Source organism: Phocoena phocoena, chromosome 19 (genome assembly GCF_963924675.1).
Source record: "Phocoena phocoena chromosome 19, mPhoPho1.1, whole genome shotgun sequence".
Classification (NCBI taxonomy): domain Eukaryota; kingdom Metazoa; phylum Chordata; class Mammalia; order Artiodactyla; family Phocoenidae; genus Phocoena; species Phocoena phocoena.
Genome location: NC_089237.1, coordinates 52,873,318 through 52,894,833, shown reverse-complemented (window position 1 = coordinate 52,894,833; position 21,516 = coordinate 52,873,318). Strand labels below are relative to the sequence as shown.

The following is a 21,516-nucleotide window of genomic DNA, read 5'->3' as shown; positions in this document are numbered from 1 at the left end:
TTTATAGGGTGACCCCCACCCACGGTCCGGCACAAGCTCTTGGTGGGAATACATCTGCAACGAAATATCCACTTTCTTCCCTATAGTTCAGTCTTTCTTGGGATCAAGGGCCCAGTCTTAGCCTTGGACCAAGGGCAAAATGAACAGAGCCTTGATTTGGGGTTACTCAAGGCTTAGCTCCCAGCTAATGCTGTATGGTTCACTGGGGAGGGGGCCCTGAGCCAGGCCCTGGGTCATGTGGGCATAACTCTGCCCACTTTCTTTCACTTTCATATCTGAACGCACGTGAGCAAGGTGATGCCATTATAGGAATCCCTTTGAAGAGTTCATCGTTATCTCTGGCTTCACTCATGAGTTTTGACCATGATGACTTCCTCTCTCTGGCACCCTGAGATGATCAGGAAACTACATGCAGACCAGGCTGTGCTTCTCCGACTGTGATGTGCACGGGGACCACCTGAGGATCTTGTGGAAATAGTTTCTGATTCACTAGGTCTCGGAAACATCCTGAGATTGCATTTCGAGCCAACTCCCAGGGCGTACGGCTGCTGCTGGCCCAGGAACTGTGTTCTGTGTAGCAAGGGTCTGGGACGCTGGGACCTTAGTAATGTTGCGATTACTCGCAGTTTGTTAAATAGTTTGTTTCAGATCTCTCTCTTATGAAATAAAATAGAAAGAGCTCATTCCCTTCCCACCCACCCTTTGCTGCTGCGTGTACACACACACGCGTGCGCACACACACACACACACACACACACACACGTGATTTGCAAACTTCCCTTCTTTAACTCTAACTGGTAGCAAGTTACTTGAGACACGTTTCAACCAAGCAGGACTCTCCAATGTGAAATGAAACTCCCATCTTTAGAAGAGGAAGCATTTCTTGGGCTCATGATAGAGTTGGGGGTCCTAGGAGTACCCCCCCCACCCCTACCATAGATATATTCTTACTGAGAAAACCCCTTCCTGAGTTTTTGGTGTCTGGAGTCTAGTTCAGATGGACACTCTGAGGCCGGCCTCTCGTAAGGCTGGGTTATCCCCTTCTCTTGCTCTGTTCATCCTCTCCACCCCCCAACTTTCCGGTGGCCTCCATCACCCTGGCTGTGGGGTGCAGGTGGGAGAAGGCGGCCATGGTGAGGACAGGACAGAGTATGACAGTGGCCTTGGCCCTTCCAGGAGATGACCTCATGCGCTGTGTGGACCTCTACAACCAGGCCCAGTCCAAGTGGTTTGAAGAGATGGTGACCACCACGTTGGTGAGTGACCAGAGATGCCATACGCTTGTCCGTGCAGGGGCGGGCGCTCAGGAATCCCTGGGTGGATGGTGGCGGATGTGCAGGCAACGGGGTGGAGGTGACCGTGGAGATGGTCATTAGATCTGCTCTAGTGTGGGGACTGAGGCCTCAGCTCCGGACCAGCCTGTGTGGATTCAGATCTGTGCCCCGGCACTTCCTAGCTGTGTGAACACGGGCGACGATGCGCTCGTGCTGCATCGTCTGAGGGGTCAGCGTCAGCCAAGCAGACGGTGGTCCCTTTAGGGAAACTAGCCAAGCTGAGTATTTCTGTGGAGTCAGCACCCACTGAAGGGGGTGAAGCGGGGTTGGCACGTGGGTCATGGGGCCAGATGAGAAAGGAGGCATCATGCCAGGCGCTTATCACACCGTCCCGCTGCCCCCAAGCCACCGCCGTCCATCTGTCTGTCCAGCATGAGACTAACCCTCTGCCTGCCCCAGGTGCCAGTCCACCAGAGCAGATTAGAGGCCTCCCCCGGGCACAGTGACCTAGTTTTCCTCCTGGTTAATCTCCTAATTAAACTCCCTGCTTTACTTCCTACGCCCAGGTTAATCACCTGAGCAGTGACCTAGTTGTGCACAGAATAGCAGCAAAGATGCAGAGCCACCTAGGATCCAAAGGGCAAACACTCCGCTCTTCCCTTTGACAGTGGCCACCCTGCTCCCGGCCCTCCTGGCTCCCCTGGCCTGCCCCTCGGCGCTTGGGGTGGACAGAGGAGACGAGGCCGCTCAGCAGAGGCCCAGGGACAAAGCCCCAAGAGGTGGAGGTGCAGAAGCTTCTGCACGTGTTCCATCTCTCCACGCCATCAGGGGCTGGGGCTGGGGCTGCACCGGTGCAGACGCGTGATTAAGGGCACGACAGACCCTGGTGCAAATCCCGCTGCTCCCATAATTCCCTGTCGCTGTGGGCAAGCGATGTTACCTCTGTAGGTGTTCATTCCCTTGTTTGGAGAATGTGGGTAAGAAGAGAACCTCTTACAATTATGATGAGGACAATTAAGCAGTGCCCGTAAAGCCCTTAGCACCCACCACGCCTGGCAGAACGAGAGTCAGGAGACAGTAACTGCTGTGCCCTCAGCTACACCTTCACTCCCAGATACGGGGTGGGTTCCTCGTCAGACCCCAGAGGGTCAGGCAGGATGGGAGATCAGCGGGCAGCATCTGTGTTTTGTGTATAGGGGGTGTGGGACCCGCACGGTGGGGAAGGTCCCCAGGTGGAAGGGACACCCCCAGAGGTCTCTGCCGGTTTCCTCCTCTGCAGGAGCTGGAACGGCTGGAGGTGGAGAGGGTGGAGATGATCCGGCAACATCTGTGCCAGTACACGCAGCTGCGGCACGAGACGGACATGTTCAACCAAAGCGTGAGTTCCCCGGGCCGAGGCCAGCGGGGCCCCTGGGCGGCGTGGGGCCGGGGAGAGCCGTGGCCCTGTGCCGTGGTGGCGGGTCAAGTAGCTGCTACAGGTGAATCTGTCCGGAAGGCGGGCACGGGCTCGGGCCTGCGGGTGACCTCTTGGGATGGACATGTCAATTACCCTGGATGTCCATGTGAATCCATCCCGAGCGCATCACATAGATGCGTCACGATAGTTAAAATAGCTGGAGACGTCCTTGGCCTCCCCTGGTGAATTTCTTACGATGCTGGGAACTATTCAGAACTTCTCAAGCCGACGTTCCATTTGACCTGTTCTCAGGTGGTAAATGTGGAGACTGATGGAAGGAGAAACAGGTCACAGACCCTTGGGCCACCTGCCCTTTCATCCACTCTGACGTCTGGAGGGTCACATGCACGAGGGAGAGCAGGGCAGAGGCCAGAGCTTCAGGCCCCCGGGTCTTCCAGCCCCTGCCACGTCTGTCCCTCGCACGGGCCTCCCCGGGGCCTCACAACCCTCTAGAGAGGCTCCTCTGACGGGCCCGAGGGTGCAAGCAGCGTGGTTCAGAGGATATGCCCCTGGCCCGGCCGCTGCCTCTGAAGGTATCCCTCTTCTCCATCCCTTGCAGACAGTCGAGCCTGTGGACCAACTGCTTCGAAAAGTGGACCCAGCCAAAGACAGGGAGCTGTGGGTCAGGGAGCACAAGACGGGCAACATCCGCCCCGTGGACATGGAGATCTAGACACACGGCCTGGGGGGTCCTGCCGAGGAGGGGCTGAGGTCCCACGCAGAGGAGGTGGCACTCCTGCCAGGGGGGACCTGCTCCCAAGCGGAGCTGCCCTCCCACCCGCTCTCCTGGTCCACTGAGGAGAGGGGACAGTGAAGCCAGAAGAGCGGCCCGGATGGCCCCATGGGGAGCTCCCCAGTGTTCCCAGGCCGAGAAGATGGATCCACAGCCCTGCCCTTGTCTCCGAGGCTGAAGCCCCCCAAGTCCCATGCCGTGCTTGCCACTCCGAGAACAAACCGAGGCTGGAACGTTGTGGTCCCTGCTGAGCACCAGAGAGGTCCTCTCCCCACCCAGAGCCAGCTGTGTCACACACTGACGCCCCTGGAAGCCCCAAGGCCCTTCCTCCAGCCAGCCCACTTGTCTCCAGGGCTTTGGAGGGGCGGGGGAGAGAGGTCTCTGTCTCCAAGCCAAGTGTCAGGATCAGAATCGTGGATAGAAGGCACCTTTCAGCTTAACAGCCCACACCCAGAATCCTTTGCAGCAGCCCTCCCTCTTTGTTTTTTCCCGTTGCATATTCTGGGAGCCCACATCCTGGCTCTTCTCTGCTACTTTTCATCGTTGGGAGTCTTGGGAAGAATGCCTGGCTCCTGTTCTCCCAGACTGACCCTGCCTGCAGAGGTCAGGATGGAACTACCTCGTTCAGCAAATTCGCCCCGAGTCGGAGCATTGAATCGTGTTTCCTATTAGATCAGGCGTCAGTGTCACGTGCTGTCTCTGGGCAGCCCCGTCCACCCAGCCCACAGCCGCTTCCTCGGGGGAGCTCCATCCTCCACCCTCGCTTGTCCTGGGGGGCTGGGTCAGTCCCATGTTGGAGATGGGTTGGGGCAAGTGTCTGTCACCCCCCCGGATGGCTCCACCTGCCTTCGCACGGCGGGGTCGGGACCACTGTCTCGTGTATGGCTCTCACTGGCAGGCACTGTACAGGCATCGCAGCCTGTAGCCACAGTACGCGTCACCAGGCAGTCTGGCACCTTGGCCTCTCAGCTCCTGCACGTTTCAGATCCCCGCACGGAGCCCCTGCTAGGTGCTGCCACCCCCTTGCCCTTCGCCCATCTCCCCACTGCTGGGAGAGCCTGGTCTGCGTGTGACCTGGGAAGCTTTGGCACTGCCATCGGGTCCTCACTCATCACTTTCTCCCTTACGTGTTAAATCTTGAGAATCAGCTCGAGGCCACGGGAGGAAGAAAAGGGCTGGAGGAGGCCAGACGACTTGCAAGGGGCACATTCTGGCCCGGAACCCGCACCCTGAGAACCCATCTTTCCTGTTAATCTTTCCCTCGACTACTTCGGATTCACAGGACTCACGTGTTTCTCGTAAGGGCAGACGTCTAAGGTAAACTCACTGGTCTTTCTCTCTGTCGTCCATGCTGGTAACTGATGACTTGTTATTCTTGGATCTTTTGGCACCTCTGCCTTTTGAGTCAGTATGGCGCCCTCGTAGTTACGGTAGAAAGATGCCGAATAGCCTAAAGCAAAGCAAGCTTTGCCAGTTTTTTTACTGAAACATCCCAACCAGAAAGGTCAACAGGAAGGCCTTCACCAACGTGAAGGCCAGCAGGACGGATGCGTGTCTGGCATGGAGAACCACTCCTGGTCTGAAGTTGGGCCATGACACCAGCTGCCAGTTTGGGGATATCATTTCTTTGGTTTCTCTGTAAAAGATCGGTGCTAGTAGTAATTGCTTTGTGGCTTAGTCAACTAATTTGCGGGTGATTTTCCGACATTCAAAGCCAACAGCCTTGTTACTAACGCAGATGCTTTGAGTGTGATATCGCTCGTTGATTTTGTTTTCTCGTCCCCATCTGAGGATTCCGGAGTCTTCTGTGCTGCCCTGGGGCTCTCTTGCCTCTTTCAGGGTAGCCCACGTCGGCCCCTTGCGGGCCAGTCTATCTCCTGAAGTCATTCTTTGCCCCTCATCCTTTTCCCTCGGTTTCGTTAGCCCTCCCACATCTTTTTTCTTTTTTCTTTTTTCTTCCCTCCTTTTATCATTCACCAGGCATTTAGCTGAGCCTGGGCTAAGATCTAGGGACAAGGTACGGCCCTGTCATCAGGGGAGCCCCCAGTCTCCTGTTTGGTAGACTTGTCTTTTCTCCAGGGGTCTTGCGGGTAACTTGGGCATTCACGTACAGGTACTCTGCAGAATTTAGGTTTGCAGAGATACTGTCTGTTGTGCTAATAGCTCTTCTTTCATTCAGCCGTTCACTCATTCGTTCATTTAATCAGCAGACACCTGGGGCAGGCCAGGCACTGTGCCGGTACTAGAAATGTAGCTGCATACCAGACAGGCACTCCGCCCCCGGCCCCCCTCTATTCTCCATGTGGAAGGGGGATGTTTTCAGACCTTTCTGGGGAATGAGAACCTTGCACCCCTTCCACATTTAACCCACTGGGAGCCTGTAATCGTAATACAGACTACTGCCATGTGGCATTTACCCAAGGACAGAGAAACCGGGCAGCAACAAGAGTATGACCACCTGGTCCGCCAGACCCTCCACGGCTCATATCCAACTCAAAGTTCAGAGATTTGTTTTAATAATTCTTCTCACTTTACAAAGAGGGAGAATGAAGCCGGAGGATGGCCAGTGAGAGCCGTGAAATGAACAGCGAATTACAAGCAGGGCTGGAATCCCTATGTTAACAGGGCTCCACACGTGGGTGAAATCAGAGTTAGGATGAAGAGTCTGGAATACCTAAAAGCGCACTTCGGAGGGACCCTCGGCCCCGGCGGTGGTTTGGGTTTGGGCTTTGGCGCGTAGGTTATAGGAGGGTCTGCCTGGCTTGATTCAGGGTGAGTGGCCCCAGGCCATCCTTGAGCACATCCATTGTTCCATTTCTGAGGACAGGTGAGCCTCTTCTACCTGGGAGACACGGGTGCACTTCGTTTTGTCTGTGATAGCCTGATTTTTTACAAAACAGTCTCGAAAACAAAAGTGAGTTGCCACGAAAACCTCCAGGAAAAGCTACCTTTTCCTCTCCATTTTTTTTTCCTCTTGCTTTTGATCGGTCTTGCAAAGCCCTGGCCAGCTGAGCCACAGGAACGGCTGCCCCGAGGTTCTGCCCGTGGAACCGCCTTGGGCCTCCTTTCACTGGGGAGGGTGGATTGGGTTTCTGCAGTAGGAGACATTTCTCCCTTCACTGGGGCTGATTAATGATCGAAGCAAATAGAAACCGTACAACTCAGGAACCAGGGGTTTGTTTCTGTTCCCTTCGTGAAAACCAATCCATTACGAGATTAGGGGATGGGTGCAGAGAAATCCTGGTGGAGCCAAAGTCCCTTCTTGGCAATTCAAGCCATGAAATTCAAAGGACGTCAAAGACCTCAGCCTGTTGAAGTGATTTTACTTCCAGCTGTGAGTGGCCTTGACAAGGAGAGTTTAAACAGGATTCTGCAGACCTGCTGCTGATTATGTAGGTAGGGAAAGCCTTGGACAAATGTTAAGTGGGGCGCAGACCAGCGGCCGGCTTCCTTAGCCAGCATACTGTCTTATTTCCATAAACCTCCCCGCCCCTACACGTCCCCCTGCCTTTTCTTTTTGCAAGTTTATTGAGATCTTTGACGTTTGGTATCGGGGGTTCATTGACATACAGTAACATTCACCCTTTTGAAGTCTACAGTTCAGTGAATTTTGACAAAGGTACACAGCCTTGTAACCAGCACCGAAATCAACGTGGTATTTCCATCACTCCAAAACATCCCCTCAGGCTCCTTTGATGTCCATCCACTCCTCCCACCCCCAGCACCTGGTGACCACTGATGGATTTTCTGACCCTGCAGATTTGCCTTTTCTAGAATGTCGCAGAAGTGGAGCCACACTGCAGTAGCCTTACAGTCTGGCCTCCGTCACTCGGCTCGTTGCCTCTGAGTCACCTCGTGGCTGGATGTCAGTAGCTTGTCCCCTTATATCTCCAGTCCGTTGCGTGGGTGCACCCCGCTGCTTCCTTGCTTTTAAAATGCATTGTCTGCCCCCGAAGTTCCTGGCCTGTGGTCTTAAGCTCGTTTGCACGGCTACTTTCAGCCAGCGGCGCCCACGAGTGGTTCTTGGGGCTCACACCTGCATTTTCGGATCATTTTAGGTTTTTGACAATGCAGAAAGCTGCTGGGGGAGGGGGGAGGGGGCGGGCAGGGTCTCCACTGCCCTCCATTTCCGCTGGCATCTCAGCGGGTAGTTCTACTTGCTTCTGGGGACGCTCCCTTCAACTCGCCCAGTCCCTGCCATTTGGTGAGGGTTAGAGGGTGTGGAAGGTGGGTGGAGGGAGCGTGGATGAGAAGCCAGGGAGTCCGTCACCACCCTTTCCTGGATCTCTGTTCCTTCATCGGCAAACTGAAGGTTTTCGTTCTAGACGGCCTCCCAGGCCTCCTCCAGCTGCTGCATTCTGTCTCCTCCCCTTGGCACCTCCAGTTTTGTACCCTGTGCCCACGTCATGCCCAGTCTGTGTCCCGTCAGCATGGCTGTGCGTGATGTCACCTGACACCCTCACGAGAGGGACACCCAGGCGCTTCTCTGTTCAGATGCAAACACTTGAGAGTTTCGTGAGCTGTTGAGAATGAGGTAGTTCCTCCTTGGACCCCTAAAGAAAGCAGAAGTCATTAATTTTTATCCACCAAGTTTTGACACCATGTCCTGAAAGTCACTTCCAAGGAGCATAAACAGGCCTGAAGACACAGCCCCCTCCCTTCAGGTTCTTGTCGCTGCCGGAGCTTTGCTCGCCTGGCCTGTGCCCTCACTGTGCTGGATGGTGGCAGAGAGGGGGCCGCACCCAGCTGACACTGTTCAGCTCTGGGCCTGACCCCCAAGGTAAGAACTCCTCCAGGCACATCTTGATCGTGCCCTGCTCCGTGAAAGTTGAGCCCCGGAAGGCAACCAGCACCTCTCCCAGCAAATGGAAGACATTCTTGGGTCCAGGCCAGGTGAAGGTATGGGCCATGGAACCCAAGTCACAGGGCCCCACGCTGCCGGGGACCACGAAAGACTTTCACACCATGAAAGTCATTTCTGTCGGGCCTTTCCTGAAAGTGAGGGACCCAACTCCCCTTTCCTGGTTTGGGTGAGACCAAGACAAGTGACAAAAACCAATGTTCCATTTCCCCTAACCCTCTAGATGCTGGGGCGTGGCTGTTGGGTGCCTTTGTTGGGAGGTGCCTCTGAGGGAAGAGGGGTTGTGATGAACTTGGATCTCTATGCGCTGTTCAGGGGAATTGACCCTTTGTGTCTGAGGGAAATTCCTAATGGGGTTGCAGCGGCGGGATGCAGGGGGTCAGGCACACGCGTGCTCTCCTGGGGACAGTGTGACATGGGGATGAGGAAGGAAAGCATATGGTACCAGGGCAAGAGCACCGGACTGGCCCTGCTCTGCTGTCTCATTTGTCCCATAACCTGAAGTTAAGTCACATCCCCTCCCGGGACCTGTGTGTTATTACCGAGTGGAGTTGCTCCCCATCTGGCGCCACACGCGGCAGCAGACTGGCTCTCGGGACTGTGGCCTCCAGGCAGCCATGTGGACCCAGGGACAGTCATTCAAAGGGACACGAGCCATCCTTGGTGACAGGGGCCCCAAATTTGCATCTCTGCCCTTAGGAAGGAGATGAAGGGGGCGGGCAGCCCTTTCACAAACGAGCACATCAGCAAACCCCATGGAAGTGGAATTTTCTAACAAACTTGCTTGTTTGCTCTGTTTTCTGTAACTTTTGCTAAATACTTTATACATTTTTAACGTTAAACAGCGGTGTCTCCTCCAGCATTCCTCATCCCAGAATGAATGTGTTTACTCCACATTGTATATCCTTCCATCCCCTGGCTGCCTAGATCAGTAAATAAAATTGATGTACTATAATTTATAAGTAACACTCTTGAAACTCTGATCCCTATGGAGGCTGTAATCCACCCTTCCCACCCCGTCCCCACCCCACCCCAGCCCAGCCCCGTAATAGCATTTGTGTGTATTAATGCTGAAAAGTTAAATGTTTAAAGGGTTTAAATTTTGAAGGCGTTTGCTATATATAATTGTTCTGCATTATTATAAAGCATTTTCAGGAAGTTAAATGTTCTCTTTTTTTTTCCCTTCGGCGCTGTGTGTACACTCGAGATACTTAGCTTCATCCCATGTAAAATAAACTGTCCAGAGACACTGAGTCGTCCCACTGGGCAACCCTCTTCCCTGGAGGGCTGCCACACTCTCCTTTGTACAAATGGGCTCAGCGTTCCTCCCATACTCCCAGGCTTGGTGATAATTTTACCCCTGATGACTTAGCAGAGGGACAAAGGGCACCTGGGCATTGACCCCCCCCACCCCCACCCCCCGATGGGTATCACGCTGTCAGACCCACACCCCTGGCCCCAGTCCCCTCCCCTGGAGACTTCTGTCCCTGTGAACAGAAGAGGCTCCTGGCTGTTATTTCTTTTCTTATCCATCCATCCGTCCATCCATCCAATAATTATTGAACACCACTGTATGTCAGACACTGCTCTCAGTACTGGGAACACGTCAGTGGCGAAAACGGATCAAGAACCCTGACCTCATGGAACTTATTTTCTAGCTGAAAGAGACAGAGTAATGAAATGGTACAGTGTGTGTGAAGATGTTTGTTAGGTGTTATGGAGAAAGGGCGGGGGGCGGGGATGGGTAGTTTCGGGGGTGAGGGTGGGTGAGTTGCAACATGAAATGGGGTGATTGGGGTGGCCTCACTGAGAAGGTGACATTTGACCAAAGTCGAGGAGACCTGGGACTTTGAAGTCCCTCCCTGGGAGGAAGCCTGGCAGGTAGCTGGGGGAAGCATGCTCCAGGCAGAGGAGGTAGCCCCTTTAAGGGCCGGAGGCACCTAATTGTTTGAGGCCAGTGTGGCTGGAGGGCGGGGCGGGCAGACTCCGCAGAGCTTGGAAGGCCTTGCAAGGCCTATGACTTTTACTCTGGGGGCGTGGGGTGGTCCAAGCCGGGTGGCGGATGCAGCCTAATTCCTTGCTGTGGGGCTCGCTAGGGGCTCAGGGGACCAGGGCAGCCATAACTCGGGAAGAGGGGATGGTGCCTGCAGGGGTGGCCACGTGGAGGCGAGAATGCTCAGGTTCTGGACGAGCCTTGAAAGTGGAGCCAGCACGATTTCGAGCCAGAGTGAAGTGGGGTGTGACGGAAACAGAGGCGCTGGTGATGACGCCGAGGATGTCGGTCCAAGCAACCCAAAGGATGGATCGCTATTTACCGCAATGGGGACGCCCTTGGGAGGGGCGTTCCTTCCCATTCTCGGCCTCCCACCCGCCCTCTCCAAATCCCCTTACCTCTCTGCTTCCTGGCCGGGGTCGAAGGGTCCGCTTGCCGTTCGGCTCACGCAGGGGAAGGTAGAGGAACGGGATGGGAGCTGGGGGACTCCCAGCTTGGGGTGGGACAGGGCCAGCCTCTGGGAAGAGCCTGTGTCTTTCAGTGAAGGCCAGGCCGGGAGGGGGAGACACAGAGTCACTGGCCGGAGACGAGGCCTTCTCCCCAGTGGTCTTAGGGGTTCGGGGAGAGTTTATGGCCCCGGCTCAGACTTAACAAATCCGTTCACAATACATCATCCCCAACAACTTGTTTGGCTAAGGAGCATAAACTCTCCCTCTGATAGAAGATGTTTATTCAGGTTTTCAAACAAACCTCCAGGTCATGACCCCTCTCTCGGCAGCATCAACACAGCTGCCTGTGGTCCCCTCCCACGGTTGGGCCCCTCCTGGGCACAGCAACCTGAAGAATGTGAACAGTACCTGCTCCTTCCTCCTTGCCCTCGGGAAGGGCAGAGGGACTGGGGGAGCTCTGGCTGCCTTCTGTGTTAAGCCGGGGCCCTGCCTCCTTACCCGCCTCTTCCGTCGTCATGGCAACCCAGGTCCTCACCTTCAGAAATGCAGCTTCCTGACCCCTCTGCTCAGGCCTCCTTGAGAAAGGAGGCGGCTGTAATGTCTTGAAAAGAGCCCTCGGTGGGGAGGCCGCCCTGGGCTTTCCTCCTGGCTTCGCCATTTGGCAGCTGTGTGACACAGGCAGGTGACATCCTTTTGGAGCTTGGTTTCTTCCTGTGACATCCGCCTCGCCTCACCTGCAGTCTCGGTGTGGATACCCAGGAGGCACTTCTAATCACCTCCCATGCCAGGTTCAGAGGCCAGGGTGAAGGCCTGTGGCCTCACTTTCATGGCCTGGGTTTTGTTTGTTTGTTTTTGAGTTCAGTGACTGTCCTGTTTCCAACTGCTCTGGAGAACAAATGCTGCAAGACAGTGAAAGTCTAGATAAAGAGAAAGGGCTCCTTTGAAGAAATGATATGCTGTCACAAACTGATGGGGAAAAAATAATGACACATACACACACACCCCATCCCCTAACCTTAAGGCCTCCTGAGAAACACTCTGGACCCGCAGTGGGTGGGGTGGTCAGGAGGGATAGGTCAGCACATCTGTGCCTGAACTTCCGGGTCCTTTCCGAGCAACGCCAGGGGAGGCTGGCAGGTGGCTCTCTCCCAGCAGCGGGGACCTGCTTTCCCCTGCCATTAGCCTGTTACGAAATAGGATAAAAACCCCAACTCACCCGCCTAGACGCTGTGGGCTTTATAGTTACCACCCCTGGACAAAGAAGAGACATCTCTCCCATCCAAGACGGCGATTCTGGGGTTCCAGGCGTTATGCTCAGCCAAGCCAGGGCGCCACCGACCTCTCTTTTGGGTGATGAGATTTCAGGTGCAAACCTACTCACGAGGGCTCTTCCCTGTGGCCTGTTCTGGTGACCGAGCTGACCGCAGGGGTGGAAGCCTCCCCTGGTGGAGCTCCCTGTCCCCTGCTTGTCTAGTCACTCACTCAACAAGCATGTTGTCTGCCAGCTCCTGGCACCAGGCTTGGTTGCAAACTGATGACCTGCAGCTGAAACTGAGCCACAGATAAGTTATATTTACCCCACCCTATGTTTTTGAAAATTTTTGAAAATTTGGAAATCACTCTTAAAGTTCGGAAATCGCAAATTTCCAATTTTTCCAAATTGCAATTTTCAAACCTGAAAATCTGATTTCTGGATTTCTTTTGGCTTACCAAAAAATCTAGTAACACCAGGCCATAATCCCATCTGACCACATTCAAATGGAGTCAAACACTGGCAGCCCCTGCCATGCAGGCGTGGGCCTCACCACGCCTACTGCCTCCCTGACCCCCGGCTTCACTCACACACTCCACTTGCTGGCCCCTGTCATAGAAGAGTAATGGCAAAAACTAACATGCGTTCAGCTCTTACTACGTGCCAGGCTCTATTCTAAATGCATTGCACGTATTCACTCGTTTCAGCCTCACAATAACAGTGGGAGAGACGCTATTATCATGCCTGTTCACTCAAAGAATAGTCACTGAGGGCCCAAACCCGCCAGATACCCTTCTGGCGATGGAGATGCAGCGGGCAACAAAACAGATAGAATCCCCGCCCTCATGGCGCTTTCCTTCTGGTGGGATCCCAGGCAGCAGGCAGAATACATAAACAGTAAGTCAGAAGGTGTACCTGCGATCAAGGAAGGGCAGTCAAGCAGGATAAACAGCCTGAGGCGTGCTGACGGTTGGGGGCGCTCTTGTTGACAGAATGGTCACTATAGGCCTGGCTGAGAAGGCGACAGACATTTAAGGAAAGCCGTGAAGGAGGTGAAAGATTAGGGCAAGAGAATTCTAGGCAGAGAGACGTTAAGAAACGCACCTGGGGTCACACAGCTAGTAAATTGCAAAGCTGAGATTTGAACCTGGGCTGCTTCCAGAGCCTGGCTCCTGACCCCTGCATTACAGGGCCATCCCTGTCGCTGAGACCCTCAGATTTAGGGCAGAAGGCAGGCAGGGAACATCGTTGCTCTTAGAGAGCTAGAGCTGGTGGGGTCAGTTGGCGCAGGGATGGATGAGGGGCAGTGGGAAAGGCCTCGGCTCAAGGCTTTGGCTCTGAAGATTCTGATCACCTGTCCTATCCTCCCAGAAGGCCAAGATGGATTGACCTCCTGCTGTCAGCTCTTTATTTTAATCTCAGGGGGCTTCTGGGAGCTCGTCTCCCCACGCAAGCTCTGGGCCCCTCCTCCCTCCAAGTACAGGGGTGAACCAGCCACAAATCCTCCTAATCCACCAGCATCTCAGGGTGCAACCGCCTCCAGCAGCACCCAGCCAGGCAGCCCGGAGACCCCATTGCTCCCACACACCCACCCACCCAGCGGTGACAGACCGGCTGGGCCCACACCTGCTCACCCATGGGGAACAGCAAAAGCGGAGCCCTGTCCAAGGAGATCCTGGAGGAGCTGCAGCTGAACACCAGGTTCACAGAGGAAGAGCTGAGTACCTGGTACCAGTCCTTCCTGAAGGAGTGCCCCAGTGGCCGCATCACCCGGCAGGAGTTCCAGACCATCTACTCCAAGTTCTTCCCTGACGCCGACCCCAAGGCCTACGCCCAGCACGTGTTCCGCAGCTTTGATGCCAACAGCGATGGCACCTTGGACTTCAAGGAGTATGTCATCGCCCTGCACATGACCAGCATGTGCAAGACCAACCAGAAGCTGGAGTGGGCCTTCTCCCTCTACGATGTAGATGGCAACGGCAGCATCAGCAAGAACGAAGTGCTGGAGATCGTCACGGTCAGTGGCAGCCTCTGCGCTCCCGGCTGAGCTGTACGGGGGCTCACCCGGGATCAGGACCCCCTGCTGCTGCTTCCGCACAGGGGGCCTGGCTGGGGGCGGGGATGGCGGGGGGAGTGGGGCCCCGGCCTTTGGGAGTCAGTGGCTCTGACAGCGTGGTCAGGAGGGGTCTCCAATAGACCAGTATTAATAGAGGGCTGGGTGCATTCCCACAGCTTCATTTTCCTCCTAAAGAAGAAGAATCTGGGTATTTCCTACTATTTACCTTTATTGTTTCCCCCTTTCCCTCCCACCTTCCTTCCTTTCTTCATTAAAATGTCCTTCAAAACCTTCCACAGGACGTACTCAGATTCTTTCACAAGTCATTATATATATATAAATATAAATATATATATATATATTTATATTTATATATATATATATGTATATATATATATATATATAGCCACAGGGCTTGTGGGATCTTAGTTCCCCAACCAGGGATTGAACCCAGGGCCATGGCAGTGGAAGCACGGAGTCCTAACCACTGGACCGCCAAGGAAGTCCCTCACAAGTCTTTTTTTTTTTTTTTTTGCGGTACGCTGGCCTCTCACTGCTGTGGCCTCTCCCGTTGCGGAGCACAGGCTCCGGACGCGCAGGCTCAGCGGCCATGGCTCACCGGCCCAGCCGCTCCGCGGCATGTGGGATCCTCCCGGACCAGGGCACGAACCCGTGTTCCCTGCATCGGCAGGCGGACTCTCAACCACTGCGCCACCAGGGAAGCCCCCTCACAAGTCATTTTAAAGACACGTTTCAAATACATTGGCCCAGGATAAGTATATCCGATAACGATTTTTAGATGTCTGAAAAAGAGTTTCATTTAATATATAAGGAATTCATGCAACTTAGAAACCTACACAAAAGAAAATGAAAATCGCCTTTAGTTTCATTATCCAGAGAAAACTACTGTCAACATATGGGCATATACCTTTCCAGTCTTCTATCTGTAGATTTAAAAATAATTTTAGAACTATGACATGTTCACATACGGTTTTTAGTATACTTTTTTCAGCCACTATTTTATTATGAATGTTTTCAATATCAAACTGTTTTTAATAGCTGCTTAGAATTCCATCTTATGGACATGCCATAAAATTATTTAGCCATCCCTATATTTTTGGGCAATGAAGATGCTTCTGTTTTTTCCTATTATATCATTTCTATTTCCCTCCATTTAGTATCGTTTTACAGGATCTTTTTTTGGCCCCACTACCCCATGCCACTAGCTTTATTTCTCTAATTCCATTCCTGTTAAGAGAGAGAGTATTTTTCATATTTTATATAATTTTTGATGCATTTGCAATCCTGCTTTCATTTGCCCAGTTCTTCCACCCTTATTAGGAGAAACCGTAAAGAAAATAGCTAAGCATGCGGCTTGTGGTAAGTGGACTCTGCTTGGGCCTCCCATTAGGGGCAGGTGTCTGTGGGAACCTCGCTGGCCTCTGGGCGCTGCCTGTAGAGCAAGCTCCCCTGGATTGGCAGGTGGCCTGGGATGGGGACCACTTCCTCAGAACCACCTAAAGGATGCCAGGCCCAGCAGAGGCCTACAAGTTGGTGCTCCTTCAGGGAAAGGAGGAGTTGGGGGAGGAGAGAAGGAGGGGGGCATCCACAGCTGAGGCTATGCAAGATGATGCCGAGGGCTTCCCTGGTGGCGCAGTGGTTGAGGGTCTGCCTGCCGACGCAGGGGACACGGGTTCGTGCCCCGGTCCGGGAAGATCCCACATGCCGTGGAGCAGCTGGGCCCATGAGCCATGGCCGCTGAGCCTGCACGTCCGGAGCCTGTGCTCCGCAACTGGAGAGGGCAGGTACTATTCACCAGGTTCAAGGTCACTGGCCTGGGAGTCAGAAGTTAAAGATTCTAGTCCCAACTACTTCACCACCAAACTGCATGGCGTCGAGAAAACCATACAGTCTCCCAGCGCCCAGGGTGAGAATGCAATTGTTCGTTCTCGGTCCATTCACCAAGGCCCTGACAGTCCGTCCTTGGCGTTAGAAGCGGGGTTGGCCGGCAGCCAGCCACTCCCAGCCTTTAGCCGTCCAGCCTGCACATGGTTCCCTGGCTCAGGACAGATGGAGGAGTTAAGGGAGCCGCTGCACTTTAGCGCCGGGAACCTCTGAGCTCTGAGCGCTGTCAGCAAGGCTGCTGCCCCAGCTGCTGGGTTTGGTTTCCTTGCTTCTCTTGTTACAGCACAGGGAGCTGAAAGGGGGCTTCTAAAGCTGCTGATCTTCCCTCCAGGTTAATTTCACAGGCATTACTGCCCCTGCCTGGCTGGCTCCCCGATGTCTCCAGGGCCTGGTGGAATCCCAGTAACCTGGAGCTGAAAGGGCACATCGAGACCACCTTGTCCCTTTCCCTGATCACAGGTCGGGAGGCACTTCCTTCTTTGCTGGATATTGTCCATCCAACTCCTTTATTAATGAGACTAGAGGAAGGTGAGACGGATCCTTGAGCTTTAGGCTAAATCTCTCTCTGGATCCCTCCCTGAGCAGGAGGGTAACTGAGGGGCTTCCCGAGACCTTCCCCAGCCCCTAGAATGCTCTCCAAGACATTCCAGAATGGGACGCGATGCAAGTACAGAGGTTCTAGAACCAAACGTGCCAGGGTTAGAATCTCCACTCTTCTGCTTCTGGCTGGGTGACTCCTAACAAGTTAGTTGACTCAGTTTCTTCCTCTGTGAAATGGGCCAATAACCCCCACCTCATAAACTTGTCATGAGTTTACAGGTAAAAGCGCTTAGAAAAGTGGCGAACGTTAATCACTTGACAGATATCAGCCCTTACAACCAAGGTACCACCTGGACCCAGAAGAAGCCGTTTGATATTCTAAAACTTCTGGGGAGTGGGGTTAAAGGTACCAGTCCCCAAACTGCAGCCTCGGGGCTGCTATGGGATTATCATCAGGAAGTTTCTGATTCTTATTTTCATTTTCTTAATAAGATGAAAGTCATATGTCTACAGGGGCAGGAAACTCAAACAGTGCAGAAAGGGACAAAATAAGAAGAGAAAGCCGTCTTCACCCCTCCCCCACATTCCCTGTCCCTTCTGAGGATCTCAGAAGTACAGATGCCCCTTTCCCACCCCCAGGAACTTGGATTCAGTAGGGCGGGCTGGGGCCTGAGCATCTGAATTTTAACCTCTGCTGTGGTGCATCCTGGTAAGCGACATGGGTTCCCCCAGAATTACTCCCTCTCATGGGTTCTCCCTCTTGATTTGGTGTAGGCTATTTTCAAGATGATCAGTCCTGAGGATGTGAAGTGTCTTCCGGAAGATGAGAACACCCCGGAGAAGCGAGCTGAGAAGATCTGGGGGTTCTTTGGCAAGAAGGATGATGGTGAATTACTTCTCCTTCCTAGCCTTTGATTTCACAGTCATGGGCTGTGTCCTAGAGATCCCAACAAGATTGACCCTTCCGAGTCCAGTGCCCACGCAGGACCGAGGACCCCTCCTCCTGCTGCGGGGCTGTCGGAAGGGCTTCTGTGGGGACTTGCGCAGAATGGTCAGTGGGCAGTTGTGGGACCCCTCTGGAGCTGATGGGAAATGGCACCACATCCCACCGCTCATAAAACTCCATCCCTGCCTGAGATCTCTGGGGGGAGGGGGAAGGCTCTAAATGATGGTGTGCTTTGGAAGAAAAAACATCTTTTGTTATGACAGAGTTAACCCACGTTGAAGGAATTGTAAAACGTCAAGGCAACAGCCCATTAGCAGTTTGTATGCAAACGGCAAGTTTAGAGGCTTTGCAAAGCAAACCACTTTCTTTTCCAACGGAGTGCCTGCTGTTTTTAGACACTTTGGTTTATTTGTTTACAAAAATGCCTTCTGCACGGTTGGGAGAGGGTAAACCTCACTTCAGAATAGTCTGAAAGCAGGGAGTCCCAAGTAAATGGGATCTCAATTTACATGGTTTTTCCTTTAGGAAGTTAGTTTGGGTCCCTTGAGAAGCATGGCCAGATGGGATTAGAGTTCAATTAGATTTCAAGAGATTGATGAGGGGGAAGGCGTATGAGGGAAAATGGGGAGGGGTCTGGAAGAGGCAGGGATAAGCCATCAGACTGCAAAGCAGATGAAACGGTTATGCGCAGAGGCAAGGAAAGCAGGTTGGGTGAGAAAAGTCTTAGACTGCAGTGCCGGGCTAGGACAGTCTTGGCAAAGCTGAGGGGGTGTCCTCAAGCCCCCTTCTTCCAGGAGCTGGCCTGTCTTGGCTCCCTGCGCTGTTCAGTCTGGCTGGGAGCAGCCTGTGGGGAGTACGGCCTTGCATTGTAAGCGGAGATGGATTCCACAACTGGGCAGTGAGGGCTACTGGTGCATGAGGCCCATGTCCAACTCGGGAAAGACACAGGAGAGGGGCTGGTGTCAGATGGGGGCTGCAAGCTTGAATGACCACAGGGGCCGTGATGATGAAAGAGAGAGAAGTGGACAGAGGCCCTACTAAGTGATAGATAGGGACTGGCGAACAGTGTGGGGCGTGAGGGCCTGTCTGGTCTTATGGCCTCTGGTCAATTGTTGCCACGCTGGAACACAGTGCCACTGGGGCCCCACCATCTGATTTGTTCAAAAGAGAGGCCAGCAATCGAGATTTTTAAAATCCGAAGTGCCTCAATTGATGAAACACTGCATGGTCCAAACACATCTGAGGAACCGGTATTGGCCCCTTTTGTGATCTCTGGGGCAGTCTCTTACCAAGGTTCCCGGGCACAGGCCTGAGCAGGCTGTCAAATAAGGACCCTGCTAGTCTGCAATCTAGGAAGAAGGCAGGTTAGCAACCAGATCTTTGACGTTAGGGCCAGAACTAGGGCAAGGCAAGTGAGGTGCCCTGGCACAAAATTTAAGGAGGCACCCATCCTCAGGTGCCAGCCCTGTGCTCACAGGACCGTAAAAGTGAGAGCCTCCTTAAATTTTGGAGGGTAGGCACCTCCCTTGCCTCACTCAGATGTCACCTCCCCTTTGAGCGCACCTTCTCTTGGATGCAGCCTGGTGGCACCTTACCCCACTGGCTCTTTCACCTGCTTCATGACACCCTTCTGGGTCTGCCATGTGCTGAGTCCCTTGCTCTGCTATGTGCTAAACTGAAAACTGACCCAGGTGAAACTCACAGGGGGCAGTGGTATTGGGAGGCTGAGACAGTACTGCTACCACGTGATTTGTGTTTTCACATGGCCCATCTGGAGACAACGCCTCACTCCTGGGAGGAGTTTCAAGCTATGTGTGAGGCTGAAAGAGCAGCTGGGACTACTTCTTCTTTTTTTTTTTTTATAAATTTATTTATTTTTTGGCTGCATTGGTTCTTTGTTGGTGCGCGCGGGCTTTCTCTAGTTGCCGCGAGCGGGGGCTACTATTCATTGCGGTGCCCGGGCTTCTCATGGCAGTGGCTTCACTTGGTTTCAGAGCACGGGCTCTAGGTGCGCGGGCTTCAGTAGTTGTGGCTCCCGGGCACAGACTCAGTAGCTGTGGCGCACGGGCTTAGTTGCTCCGCGGCATGTGGGATCTTCCCGGACCAGGGCTCGAACCCACGTCCCCTGCACTGGCAGGCAGATTCTTAACCACTACACCACCAGGGAAGTCGGCGGCTGGGACTTTAAAACCCAAGTTTCACCATCCTGACCTGCACAGGGAAACAGGCTGGATCCTAATCCAGGAAGGATTAAGGTTGCCGAAAAGGCCTGGAACATAAGCCAATGGCAAAACCTAAATCAGCTCAGCCAGGCTTTATTGAGCACCTACTATGTGCAGGACTATGAGCATAGCCATGAGCAGGAAGGAACAGCTGCCTCGTTCTAGGGTCATTTCTACAGGTGACTGTCTCCCCATCAGACAGTTTCCTGGGCCAGGGGACATTATCTCACTCCTTTCCACGCCACACCCTGCCCTCTGCCCCCTGCAATGACCTCAGCCCCAGACACAGTGACTCTGGCACAGAGGAAGGGCTTAGTGAGTGCATTTCACTGGATAGAACTGAATTCAATAGTTGGGGACAAGGATCTCTCTTGTCCTAAATGGGAAGGTAGATCACAGATGCAGAGACGCCTAGGAAAGGATCACCAGCCAATCAGAAGAGACACAGCACACTTCCTCGAGGCCCGGCAGTGCCTGAACTTAACCCTCTTGTTGCTGGTTCCTGGGGAGGTCCAGGGGTCCTAGGGTGGAGTCAGGGGTGGGGTTACCCTCCGGGGCACTGAGACTCAGTATTTTCAATAATAGATCCATCCGTACTGGGTATGCTGGCCGACGTCAGCTTTATCGCAGCCGATCCTGACTGAAGTAATTTCTTCCCCCCTGTGCACAGATAAACTTACAGAGAAAGAGTTCATCGAGGGAACCCTAGCCAATATGGAAATTCTACGACTGATCCAATTTGAGCCGCAAAAAGTGAAGGAGAAGTTTAAGGAAAAGAAACCCTGACGTCAACTGCTCAGGTCTCCTCCCCGTCCCCCACGCCCCAATGTAAACACGCATGTGCACACGCGCCCCCGGGGCGGGAGAGCCTCCAACCCGCAGCACAGTAACCCCGCAGCACGGCTTCCAGCCAAACGGAAGCGTCTTTAGCAATTCACCAAGTCCCGCCCACTATACCCGCCTGCCTCCCCTCCACCTGCCCGCCAGCCCAGGCTTCCGCAGTAATCCCAGGATTAGGTCACAGGAGGCCCAAATATCCCCACCCCGTACCGTGTAAGCTCCTTTGTGGATTGCTGGGTAAGCAGGTTCCAATAAATGCAAGAGGAGCCGGGAACGTAGCTGACTGGTCATTCTCGAACTGGAAGAAGAAATGATTTCTGTCGGCTCAGCCTCAAAGACAAGGATGTGTCGCAGCCGTAGGCCAGGGTGCGGGGACTGTGGTGCTGAAGGAGAGACAGCACAGCCCTGTTCTCCTGCAACTCAGGGCGCAGAGGAGACCACAGACCTTGAACGAGTCGGTTGAGGTGGTGAGGTTACCATGGAGACACGCAAAGCACTGTGGGAAGACACAATGGGAGGGGCCGACTTGCCCAGAGATGGGGAAGGTGTTCCTGATGAAGAGGCGTTTCAATTAAGACCCAGTGGACTGCCGTGGGGGAGAGGTGGGGGTGGGGAAGCAGTGTGTCTCAGAGACCCTGAGGCAGGAATGAGCGTTTCGAGTTCTAGGGCCCTGAGAAGGCCAGTGTAGCCAGAGAGCAGAGGGAGGGAGAGCGGATTGTGAGGTAAGCCTCCAAAGCAGACAGGGGCCAGCCAGCGCATGCAAGGCCTTCCCTGCAGCCCATGGGAGGTGAGGGTGGTGGGTACCGTGTGGGGTTTCAAGTAGGAGGGATTTATGTTTGTAAGAGGACCCTCTGGCAGGGTAGAAATAAATCAGAGGGGCAAGACCGAGGCCTGGAGATCACACTCTTACAGTCGCCCAGGTGGCCTGGGCCAGGGGAACAGCAGTGGGACGAAGAGAATGGGACCTGCTCGGGAGATATTTAGGAGGT

The 21,516-nt window shown here is 53.8% G+C and overlaps 2 protein-coding genes across 2 annotated transcripts in view; both read left to right on the top strand.

Moving 5' to 3' along the window:
- GAS7 (growth arrest specific 7) overlaps positions 1-3,485 on the top strand; it is a 192,919-nt gene extending 189,434 nt beyond the window's left edge. The window contains exons 12-14 of the mRNA XM_065897040.1: positions 1,177-1,256; positions 2,554-2,652; positions 3,290-3,485. Of these exons, the coding sequence (XP_065753112.1) occupies positions 1,177-1,256; positions 2,554-2,652; positions 3,290-3,403 (293 nt within the window). The 3' untranslated portion in view covers positions 3,404-3,485. The remainder of the gene's footprint in view (positions 1-1,176; positions 1,257-2,553; positions 2,653-3,289) is intronic.
- Positions 3,486-13,634: 10,149 nt separating this feature from the next.
- On the top strand, positions 13,635-20,533 carry RCVRN (recoverin). The gene is made up of 3 exons (XM_065897817.1): positions 13,635-14,035; positions 17,294-17,405; positions 20,358-20,533. Exons 1-3 carry the CDS (start codon positions 13,655-13,657, stop codon positions 20,471-20,473), a joined length of 609 nt encoding a protein of 202 aa, XP_065753889.1. The 5' UTR covers positions 13,635-13,654; the 3' UTR covers positions 20,474-20,533.
- The last annotated feature ends 983 nt before the right edge of the window (positions 20,534-21,516 follow it).

What these genes read in the sequence shown, in the direction of transcription:
- RCVRN (XM_065897817.1), top strand. Translation starts at nt 13,655, where the DNA reads ATGGGGAACAGCAAAAGCGGAGCCCTGTCCAAGGAGATCCTGGAGGAG. An exon ending in AAGTGCTGGAGATCGTCACG is followed by an intron (nt 14,036 to 17,293) that starts GTCAGTGGCAGC and finishes GATTTGGTGTAG; the next exon opens with GCTATTTTCAAGATGATCAG. An exon ending in CTTTGGCAAGAAGGATGATG is followed by an intron (nt 17,406 to 20,357) that starts GTGAATTACTTC and finishes CCCTGTGCACAG; the next exon opens with ATAAACTTACAGAGAAAGAG.